This window comes from Octopus bimaculoides, chromosome 11 (genome assembly GCF_046866305.1).
Source record: "Octopus bimaculoides isolate indiv1 chromosome 11, ASM4686630v1, whole genome shotgun sequence".
NCBI classification, from domain to species: Eukaryota; Metazoa; Mollusca; class Cephalopoda; order Octopoda; family Octopodidae; genus Octopus; species Octopus bimaculoides.
Genome location: NC_142938.1, coordinates 45,736,585 through 45,748,432, shown reverse-complemented (window position 1 = coordinate 45,748,432; position 11,848 = coordinate 45,736,585). Strand labels below are relative to the sequence as shown.

At 34.4% G+C, this 11,848-nt stretch overlaps 1 protein-coding gene across 2 annotated transcripts in view; it reads left to right on the top strand.

The window, feature by feature from the left end:
* Nucleotides 1-3,650: 3,650 nt before the first annotated feature.
* The window catches only part of LOC106869497 (adenylyltransferase and sulfurtransferase MOCS3), a 32,943-nt gene continuing 24,745 nt past the window's right edge, over nt 3,651-11,848 (top strand). The window contains exons 1-4 of one of the 2 annotated variants that reach the window (XM_014915261.3): nt 3,651-3,822; nt 7,713-7,854; nt 9,111-9,203; nt 10,353-10,473. In XM_014915261.3, coding sequence (XP_014770747.2) covers nt 3,727-3,822; nt 7,713-7,854; nt 9,111-9,203; nt 10,353-10,473 — 452 coding nt within the window. In that variant the 5' untranslated portion in view covers nt 3,651-3,726. Of the gene's footprint in view, nt 3,823-6,382; nt 6,582-7,712; nt 7,855-9,110; nt 9,204-10,352; nt 10,474-11,848 lie in introns of those variants that run through there. The other variant, XM_089359935.1, reaches the window with a different exon arrangement.

The following is an 11,848-nucleotide window of genomic DNA, read 5'->3' as shown; positions in this document are numbered from 1 at the left end:
TTTGTGAGAATATACTGAGTTATCATGCTTTGGAAACTAACATTTTTATATATTTTTAAATGTATATATTATATGGATATATGTATGTAGACAAATGATTTCTGATATTGACACAAGACTTCAGATTTGTCAATGACAGGGACAGGTGATTCAAACAGCAGCACATGCCTGATAAATGTAAAATTGGCCCAGACATAATTTCAATGTGTGTAAGCAGAACTGAAGAACTTCTAAGGCATTTTGTCCCTAATGTTTATGCCACTGCAACTTCATTTTGTAGAGATTAATATTGAAATTGTTGATAATATGAGAAGAGAAGTTGCTATTATCTTCGTCATTTTAACATCTTCTTTTCCATGTTTGCATGGGTCAAGCAAGAGTATGCTGAGGCAAAGTTTTCTATAGCTGGATGTCCTTGATGCAAACTCACACCTGTTACCCCCGCCCCATGTGTTTTCAGTTGAGGTCATATTCTCCAAGTCTATTAAACAACAAATAGCCTGACCAAGCTTTCAAGATCGGCTGCAAGCAAATGACACCATCAGCAAGGCCATTGTTTACAGCCAACAACCATGTAAATGAAGGGAAATACAAACTCACTAACATACATAGACATATATATATATATATATATATATATATATATATGTATAACAGAGGAATTCAAGACAGGATGCTCCTGGGAGCTCCTCTATGCTGATGACCTTGCACTAATTGCTGAGTCACTATCAGAACTAGAGAAGTTTCAGGTGTGGAAGCAAGGACTAGAATCGAAGGGCCTTAGAGTCAACCTAGCTAAAACCAAAGTCCTAATAAGTAGGAAGGTAGACAAAACACAAACCCCTTCAGATAGATGGCCCTGCTCGATTTGTAGAAAAGGCGTAGGTAGAAACTCTATAAGATGTACCCAGTGCAAGCTATGGACACATAAGAGGTGCAGCAATATCAAAGGAAGGTTAACTTGGGAGTTAGTTTTTGTATGTGGCAGATGTTCAGGAGCAATAAACACTGAAAATGTGCAGAAAACAATTTTGGCCACATTCCAGGGAGAAAAACTAGACTTAGTTGATCGCTTCCGCTATCTAGGTGACATAATTTTATAGATGCCAGCAGTAAAAAGTAATTCATAGTTACATTAATAACAGAAATGAATAGCTTCATGAGAGAGGCAGGAAAAATACTTTGATCTTCATACTCAATGATTCCTTTAACCTAGTTGAGCAACAAGAAACTTGTCTCCTACAAGCTTGTCTACACAATGTACATGTGCCTCTTGTTTGTTCTTGACTAAGAATTGACTGGCTACTTATTTGTGTGATGAGAGGTGAGGATATTGTGTTCAGGATATTTGCTTGGAGAAGTGCAATGAGGACTCTTAAGCACCAGCAAAGAATCCTATGTTCATTTACCTTCTTTGGGACCTTCTCAACCCTTTGCCCTGATTCTGGTGTACTTTCACTTTTATAAGCCTTATTTACACAGGAACAACTGGAACATGATAGAGCATTCTACAGGGTCTGGGTACATGGAGTAAAGAAAATAATAACGTAAACAAATAAATATAAGAAATAATAATTTCTTTAAGTATGTGTTAATCCCCATGTGGGTACATGGAGCACATAAAATCATAACAAACAATTAAATATAAGAAATAATTTCTTAAAGTATGTGTTAATCTCCACGTACCCAGACTTTTTGGACACCCTGTATAATATAAGTTGATATTTCTGCAAGCTGATTGCTTGATATTCAACACATGTCACCTAATCTGATTATAGTTACTATGGTTTTGATTCCAGTCTTTGCTACAAAACCATCAAGTGTTTTTAAGAGTAAGGGATTTGCAAATATTTTGCACCATGTGGATAAGAGATAAAAAGTATTTTGTATTGCAGAGTGATGCTTATATATAAACCAAGGTGTCATGCAGGTATGTTTTCTTTCAGCGATATGGGAGAGATGGCTGCAATGAAGTATCACTAATAAAGGTTGCTGAATGAGGAATATGAGTGTGGACTCAACAGAAGAGCCAATTACAGGGTTAGTTCCAACATGGTTAGTAAGGCTATCAAATATCAGATCCATCTGAGTTAGTTACTAAAATGAAAGGATAAAGCTACATAAGTATTTTATTAACTACCCATTTAATTTCATTTAGTCAAGAATAGTCTTAACCTTAATGACTAACATAGCAGTTGCATCATAAAGCTTTTTAAGGAGAAATACTGTACAGTGAAATGAGTTTAAAATGATAGATCAAGTTCTGAAAATTGTTGGGAATCTTTCTAAAGTAAGTACACAATAGTGTGAATTTGTACTAGGAAAGGAACTTGTAAATACCATATTTCTAATGAAAATACTGTTAGAGAAACTATAAGCCAAGAACAAACAATACTGCTTTGCATTTGTTAACCTGGAGAATTTTTTGCTCAGGTTTCGTACTTTGTTAACATGGCAGGCAATCAGAAAGCTAGAGGTTTTAGAGAGTTGTTTAAGATGTAAGTAAAATTAGGATTTGTAATAAATTCAGTGAAAACTTTAGCATACATAGAGGGTTTCCCCAAAGTACTATTCTCAGATCTCACCCTAAATGTTTGTTATTGTTTTGAGGCCATCACAAAGAGTTTAAAAATCAATGTCCTTGGGATCTTTTATAAGAAATCAACTGCATGCAAGTTCCAAGCCAAAAAGAATGAAACAATTTGTAGTGAGACCAATTTGTATTATTGCATATTTCAGACCATTAAGTTTGGTTTGTGTTGGTTCACCATGCTAATTTGTTATGATTGATTAAAATACCTATCACACAAGTTATTGGACATTTATTGAGCCCTGTGTCATGATTAGTTAAGTGTTGAGTGGGAATTGGATTGAAGCTCCAAACTCTTGCAACTATGCAAGAAAAAGAAGAACATTAAACAGAAATATACACTTAACCACAGATGTTAACACTAGTAGCAGAATACCATCACTGTCTCTATGCTTATTAAAATACAGTTGCTTTGGTTAGTGTTTTGGGAATCTAGTTGCAGTTGTTGGGAGCTATGATCAAAAGCATTCCTGTCATGACCATCCATCCCATTTTCAGACTGAGTGTAGTTAGGTCTACATTATCTTTCCTTTTGTTTTTTTGGATTTTTTATATTTTTTTATTTGAAGATGATTAAATGTGATTTCGGTTAGATTTTTGCTACTATTTACTACCACCTTGGTACATGTTGCTTTTCACATAACATGTCCATACCAGCATGGATATCTTTCAAGCTCACTTATACATACCTCTGACAGCCACTTTCTCAACTCACTTGAGTTCATCTTTGTAGATATAACAATGTAGATTCATCATATCATTTATTTCCAATAAAAAAGTAATTTTCACTGTGCTAGGCAAGGCACAAAACTTATATTATCTTATAATACCCATTAATTAGATTGCCCAATCTGGCTGGAAATAAAAAAAGTACACATCATAGGTCCGTTGTTATATGAACAAATATTACAGGAATTCTTCAAAAAATAACATCATTTGTATAAGGCAACAAACCATAATAATAATTGGTATTTTTAGACATTTGTGAAAAATACGTGTCAGATTATTCTTAAAATTTTACTTCTGGAACTGTATCACGAAAGAGATTTTAAAACGAGGCGCCGTGTGTTGGCTCATTAAGGGAGATAATTCTTCTCAATTTCCAGGTAATTTTCTTGTGAAGAATATTTATCAACATGGCAAACGAGACTGACGAAATCAAAACATTGCGGTTGATAATAAACGAACAGAATGAAGAAATACGACGCTTAAAGGAGGAATTAGATAAAAAGGTATTGGAAATGTAGACTTTCTATATGACTAATAAGATATTTTGATGTTGGACTTGAAGAGAGAGGAGAAACTGCTTATTAACATGTGTCTGTTCGCCATTCTAAAACAATTTGGCGGTGTTTTGGAAAGCTGTTCCTCGAAGTCATACTTCATGGAAAAAGATAATAGTATGGAAAGAAAGTGGGGTTGGTAAAACCTCAAAAAAAATTGGAGATTTTTGTAAGTTTTTGGAAAAATTATTTTTCTGAATAGTTATACGAAGCATGGGAATGCTAAAAATGAAATAAATTTTAAAAAAAAACATTTTCCTTTTTCATGATGTATGGAACTTCGAAGGACAGTTATTTCGAAAACAACACCAACAATTCTATATTAAAATATCCTCATCACTAATTTGTTGCGCGACAAGTGGCTGTCACAAGCTGCAATTCTTCCAAAAGAACAATGAATAGCGGAGGACGAAATGTAATCAAAACATGAGAGAAACATTACAGTGTGTCAGCACAACTTACTAAATTGCTTAACTACTCATCAAGTTACTGTATGTGGGGAGAGGACTGTCGGAAAGTTCACACGATACGTTTTTTCCCCCCTCATAACTTACAGGATCAACTTTAGCACTCGGACACCAAAACATTCCTATGTTTTCGATGACGGAGATTCCGAATATGCAAAAAAAAACACGTTTTCAAAATTTTAAATTTCAGCCCACCCCCAAATTTTTAATTTTAATTTTTTTTTCGAGATTTTTTTTCAGTTTACGTGGAAAATACGAAGATTAAGAAGGTAATTGTTCAGTTGGGTTAGATTTAAAAAAGTAAATAAAAATTAAGGGGGAGATAGGTCAACTTTTTACACTTTACTTCTTACACAACACTGGAGAAATATGACTTCTCTCAAAAAATGAACGGTAATGAACAGATTTGTTCCTTTTACAATGCTTGCAGCGCCATAAATGTTCCATCAGTAACGTCACCATGTGTAGTAAGGCCACATGGTCAATTACAATTTTCACAGGTGTACATATTCATAATTAGTCGACGCTGTGCCAACCACTGAAGAATGTTGTCTCTAGCTTGCAGTCAGTTCATTGGAGTAATCCAAACAAAATACTACAAGTTTAGTCACTTGCTCAGCACCTACGTTTGTGTTCTTCATTCCAAAATAATAAAAACTTCAGCATAATAGGCGCAGTAGTGGCTGTGTGATAAGAAGCTTGCTTCCCAACCACGTGGTTCCAGGTTCAGTCCACTGTGGCACCTTTGGCAAGTGCCTTCTACTATAGCCTCAGGCTGACCAAAGCCTTGTGAGGGGATTTGGTAGATGGAAACTGAAAAAAGTCCGTCGTATATATATATATATATATATGTGTGTGTGTGTGTATGTGGTGGATCATGCAAACATGGTGTGGATTTGATCCTCAATTGCCAAATTTCACTTAACAGTATGATGGACTTTATCCATAGAGAAACATTAAGTTGACGAGTGATATTCAACAGATGTCTTCCCTAAGCCGATTTATGTCTTTGCGACTTGACCTCAGCTAACCTTTTTGTATGTGGTGGAGAGTTAAATTGACTAAACTATAGACCTTCCAAAATACCCATTGTTTGGATAACGGTATGTCTCTCTTTCTCACGATCTTGAGATGATTATATATACAGAAGATTCCCAAGCAAAAGTTAGTGAGGATGGAGTCTGGCTGACCTGCTGAACAAAATGCCATTTCAAAAGGAAAAGGCACAAAGCGACAACTATGGTAACTCACCAATGAAGCATTTGTTTCGTCCCACCACTCTCACTAACTCACTTTCTTTTCTCTGTAACGTTACCATATCTCTCTATATATACTACTATGAGATCGTGTACACACACTGGCTGAAATTAACTCTTTTTACCTCGCATGCTTTTCCAGTTACTAGTTATACATACCAGCCCGTCGTGGTTTTGGATATATACAAAGTAACAGTAAATAAAAATCTCTCTACAACTTCAATCACTGTTCTTCCATCTTGCATACTGGCAACCAACATCTTAACAATAACCGTTACATATATGTATTTGTGTATTTGTCCCCCTGCCATTGCTAGACCACTGATGTTGGTGTGTTTACATCTCCGTAACTTAGCGGTTTGGCAAAACAGACTGATAGAATAAGTCCTGGGATCAATTTGTCCGACTAAAAGCAGGGCTCCAGCATAGCCAGTCAAATGACTGAAGCAAGTAAAAGAATAAAAGAATGAGTCTGCATTTACGTGCAGGTGTGGAGGGGTGCACAAGAAAAACATTTATGGAAATGTACTCATAAAATTTCTATTAAAATAAGTTATCTTTATATGCCATGTTTGCAATTCTCCATATAAACAATAGCCAAGTGAGTATCAAATGAAATTAAAATCCTGGTTCAATGACAGATCAGTCAAGTTACTAAAGTTTTAACATTGTTGGTAACAACCTATTCTCTCTTTTAATTGAATATTGAAAAAGAGAGAAAATGCAAGGGGAGTTAATTTTGGTGGTAAGGACGAAAACCCCTTGTTTCATTACCACAATAAAAAAGAAAAGAGGTGTAACGTTGCAAGTTCATTTCCATAAATGTTTTTCTTGTGCACCAACATCACCCCCTCCCCACTCACGCACACACTTACATATATACGCACGTGAATACATATGGATGAAGTCTCATTTTGGAAGTATGTTTAAAGTTTTTAACAGAATCGTTTACCTTTAAAGCGAAAAAAACCGATGCATACGACAGGTATGTAAAATATATTTCTGTGTACTTATTTCTCTGTTCATTCGGATAAGCTGTAGAAATTGTTGCATGCACATACACACAAACACAAAAATTCTCCAGATAATTAGCTGCTATTTTTAGCATCTCGAGTTTCGCACTGAAGACTTCACATGCTGTGGTCATTTTGCTATTTCACCATAAATCTAAGCCTGTGGAAATGGACAAAACAGCCGTTCATTTTCACTTTTAGATAGTGGGATGGGGTAGCGGTGATCAGTTTTGGAGTTTTTCATAAAGAATTTGAAATTAAAATGTTTTTTTTCCCATGTTCTTAATCTCCAATTTTTTTCCACTTGGATAGAAAAAAAAAATTTCGCAAAAAGATAAAAATTTTAGTTTTCTTCTGGAGTTTTGTTTCGATGAGGAGGTTTTTCCCTCTTTCTCAAAGATTGTCATTACTTTCGAGACAATACTTCTTAATACACAAAACATTCCGACTGTTTTCATTATACTAGCACCTGCCATACAAGCACCAACAATTTGGTCTCTTTGAAAGTCCGATAGATCTGTCATTTTAATGAATTCTAATTATCTTTTTCTGATGATATCTAAAAAGGAACAGCAATTTTAGCAAAACATATTAAGCAGCACTATTAATAAATCAAAAAACATAAAAATAAACAAGCTTTTGACGGTTTTATAGATATTTCAAAATTATGATGCTAGGTGTTTCCATTATTTTGTCCAACCCCTGTATATATATATATATATATATATATATATATATATTTGTCCCTTTAACATAATCATCAAACAGATTCAGTGTGCCCTTTGAATTACAGATGCAGTTCATATATATATATATATAAACCCTTTTGACACTGTCCCAAGTTCTATGATATATGGAGCTACATATGGCATAGAAGCATTGGTATACTGGTGGCACTTTGAACCAAAGACACTACTTGATATCTGGTGGAGTTGTCATCATTTTAAGTATTACACATCAGGTCCCTATATCAGGGAGAATGAAAGGGGAATGTTTTGGATTTTGTACAGCTGGGTAAAGGATTTTACATTGTATGTATACCCACAAGGTATATATTAAAAATATAAATTAATAGTTTTTTTTTTTTTACATTTGCGTTTTAGGAATCACCAGCATTTCAGCCACTGACTGAATTAGAACAACTTACAACTGTACCACTGATGACAAATAATGAGATTTCTCTTAGTAATGAGGCCATTTCTCGATACAGCAGACAACTTATTCTTCCTGAAATTGGAGTGAAAGGTATTAGAAGCATTCAGTTATTATTTTAGCTACAAAGTTTTAGTTGATAAACCCTGTATTTTGTATGGAAGGGACATAACGCTTCCTAAACGTTACAAAATATTTTTTGTTGTTATTTGAAGATCTGATTTATCAACCATTATGTATATAGACATGTGTAAACAGGGTGAATAAAAAAATCTCTTTAGCATGCACACACACACACACACACACACATTCACAGTTATAGGAACAGGGAAAATTCTCATCTCCTTACCTCTCAGTCTAGGTTAGACTGAAGTTCAGAGACATGTAGAAAGATTGTTGAATAGATTGTTAGTGTTTCTCATCTGATTCTATTGTTCATGGGTTGCTGTTAAATACTACTTTGCTCTCTATAACTCATCTAGTGGTTGCATGTTTCTTGAATTTCTGTGCTTATCTGAATGCATCACAAAACTGAAAAGAGGATACAGTGTTATGCACAAGCTTATAGAACAGCTTATCAAGATATTACTCACTGGTTTCAGTTTTTGTCATATTTACCACCTATTAGGAACTTTTCCCAACTGCATTCTCTGATAAACAGTGGCACTGTATGAAGGAAAGTGCGGTTAAAAACATTTAATTAGAAGTTATTATTATCTTCAGTCAGTAACCAAGTTTTTGTAGCAAAATGTATTCTGTTTAACAGCATTGAAGGGCCAAGTGATGATGTTAAGCCAGAAAGCATTTTAGACATACCACCCAAAAATAATTTTCAAGATGGTAATGGAATTTTATCTGAGCACTGGAACTAAAAATGTTCTTTTACTAGACCTAGAGTCCCTTCTGCTCTAGACTGAGAATAAAGAAAAAGAAAACAAGAGACAAGGAATAGGAAAAAATTAATGATAATTTTTAAGAAAAAAAGTAAAACTGAGAAGAGGCTTTACAGCATATATGGGGCACAGAACTTATGAGGTCCTTCAAATGATCTTTCATCTTCATCCTATAAATCTGCCTCAGTAGCTTTACAACCAGTGATTTTTCACAATCAATAATTTGAGAGGGTGAAGCATTTACTTTTCAGTCAACCTTATAGAAATGACATGTGGTGTCTTATTTACAGATGCAGCTCAGTTGGCTTCATTCTGATTATCATTCTCTAGGATTTGCTACATGAATACCTTTACTGATGTAACTTGAAAAAACGCACACTGTGTAATGTATCCATTACTGAGAATTTCTCTTTTATTCACTCTATGGTTTTACTTTATTGTCTTCTTTTCTTCCAGGACAGAAGAAATTATCTAAGACCAGCGCCTTGATTGTTGGTGCTGGAGGACTGGGTTGTCCTGCAGCAATCTATCTTGCAGCAGCTGGCATTGGTATGCCAATTTATATTTTATTTATTGTTATTATTTCTTTCATTTTCTAATACTGTCTACTTCATTAATTTCACTGGTGTTTGATTGTTTTCAAGCACATGCACACATATATAAATATATATTTTAAGCACAACACGGTATGACTCAGTGGGGCTGAAATGTATTCAAATATTTGAATGCTAGTTGTTAATTGAAATTATAAGAATATATACATACATTCCTTCAATGGGCTTTTGATGGGCAGTAAAAAAGAAGAGGATGTCTCCTGACAGACTATTTTGAAGTTTGCTAACCACTCCTCAGAGAAAACATACCCAATCTTCATTCCAAATTTATAGCTACTGTATAAAATAATCTCTTACCTTTTGCCGAAGAGCAACATGTAAAATAATCATAAATTGAGCTATTACCATTACTGAATTTTTATATTTGCTTTTGACAGTTGAGAGGGTGTCTATATCTGTTCATAACTACATAAGTAACTGAAACAATCAAAGAAAGCATAGTGCATGCATCTAGGTCATAATCACTTGCATTTGACAACTATTTTTTTTTATGCATACATATAGGCACAGGAGTGGTTGTGTGGTAAGAAGTTTACTTCCCAACCACATGGTTCCAGGTTCAATCCCCCTACGTGGCACCTTGGGCAAGTGTTTTCTACTATAGCCTCGGGCCAACGAAAGCCTTGTGAGTGGACTTGGTAGATGGAAACTGAGAGAAGCCCGTCGTGTGTATATATATATATATATATATATGTATGTATGTATATGTTTGTGTGTCTGTGTTTGTCACCCACCACCACCTCCACCGTTGCTTGACAACTGATGTTGGTGTGTTTATGTCCCCGTAATTTAGCAGTTTGGCGAAACAGGCTGATAGAATAACTACTAGGCTTACAAAGAATAAGTCCTGGAGTCGATTCGGTTAACTAAAGGTGGTGCTCCAGCATGGCTGCAGGCAAATGACTGAAACAAGTAAAAGAATATAATATGTGTATGTGTTAACATTCAAGAGTATGCAAGGAGGAGAAAAGAGAGTATTCAATATCAGAAGTAAAGTGTCCAAATAAAATTATTTAAGCTGTATACATTTTATGTTGATTGTAATTTTCAGAAAGGTATTAATTTGTTTTATTCTTTGTTCCAGGTAGGCTTGGTGTTGTAGATTATGATGATGTTGAACTCAATAATTTACACAGACAAATTCTTCATACAGAGAAACGAATTGGTATCTCCAAAACTGCATCCTTAGCAACTTCTTGTGCTCAGTAAGATTTCCTTTTATTACTTGTTCACTGTTAATTTCTCCATGTTAGCATTACAAAAAGACTTTTTTTCCTTTTTCAGCAAATTTGAACATGTTAATATCACTATAAAGTTAGTCTCCAATTCCTGACCAAATGATCATAAATTTAAATCTGCTACAGCTATTATATCTTTTCACTTTCCACTGTCTTGCTGAAAAAAAGTTGCCACCTATTAGATATAAAGTTCTAAACAGCAATCAGTGAATAGATAATAAATTCAACTGGAAACTATCCAATCCAGTGGTTTTACTTACAAATAATATGCAAAATCAATAAACAAGCAAACAAAAAATACATTATTTACATTTGATGGATATTTGTCCTCATCTTGTTTGTTGTTAACACAATGTTTCGGCTGATATACTCTCCAGTCTTCATCAGGTGTCTTGGGGAAATTTCAAACCTGGGTTCTCATTCCTAAGGTATTTTTTGATGTTATTATTATTCAGGTCACTGCCTGGAATCAAACTTGGAATCTTGGGGCTAGTAGCCCGCACTCTTAACCACTACGCCATATGCCCATGGGCAATTATGGAGTGAATTTTAGGGCTATTAATCTAATATTTTGCTATCCTTCCTTAATACCAGTTCCCATATCCTATTCATATCTGCAGTCAGTCTGCTTAGGAGATTGTTGTGTCCTAGCATATGTGCTGCTTCTTTTAGTTTTCGTATTTTCCAGTGGTGTTTTCTGTCTTTTATTTTAACTTCATCCCACAGGAGGAGTTGGTCATAAGAGTTTAAATTTAGAATGCTAATCCACTGTTGCAAAATAATAATAGTATGAATGATTTCATACACAGACACAAAACCAGACACTTTTGGAAATAATGGTGAGGGTGGAGTGGAATATATCTACCTCCAGGATTTGACTGTTAGTTTATTTTACCTACTCTGGAAAAACAATCAAGTTTGGAAGGATTTGAATTCAGAATGTAACTGGCCATAACTAAATACCATAAGGCACTTTGTTTGATGGTCAAATGACTCTTCTAAAATAATAAAAATAATAAAAATTTCTGACATTGATAATGATTCTCCACAATGGTGACACAAGACCATGAACTTAAGGAGAAGAATACAACTCAATAAAGTTTCTTAGTAATAATAATATCTAGCAGGATCCTCAGAATTTCCATGTTTTCTAAATATTCTTATTTCTGTTTTGATGCATAAATTTATTGATATTTAATAGATTGTTTTCTTTATGTCAAAGATTTTAATTTGTTTTAACTAATTTGTTAAAGATTTTAATTTCAGTTCCATAGTGAAGGTTGTTTAAAGCATAATATTTGAATGCCTACATGAAGGATTGTACTAACAAACAAAATAATAC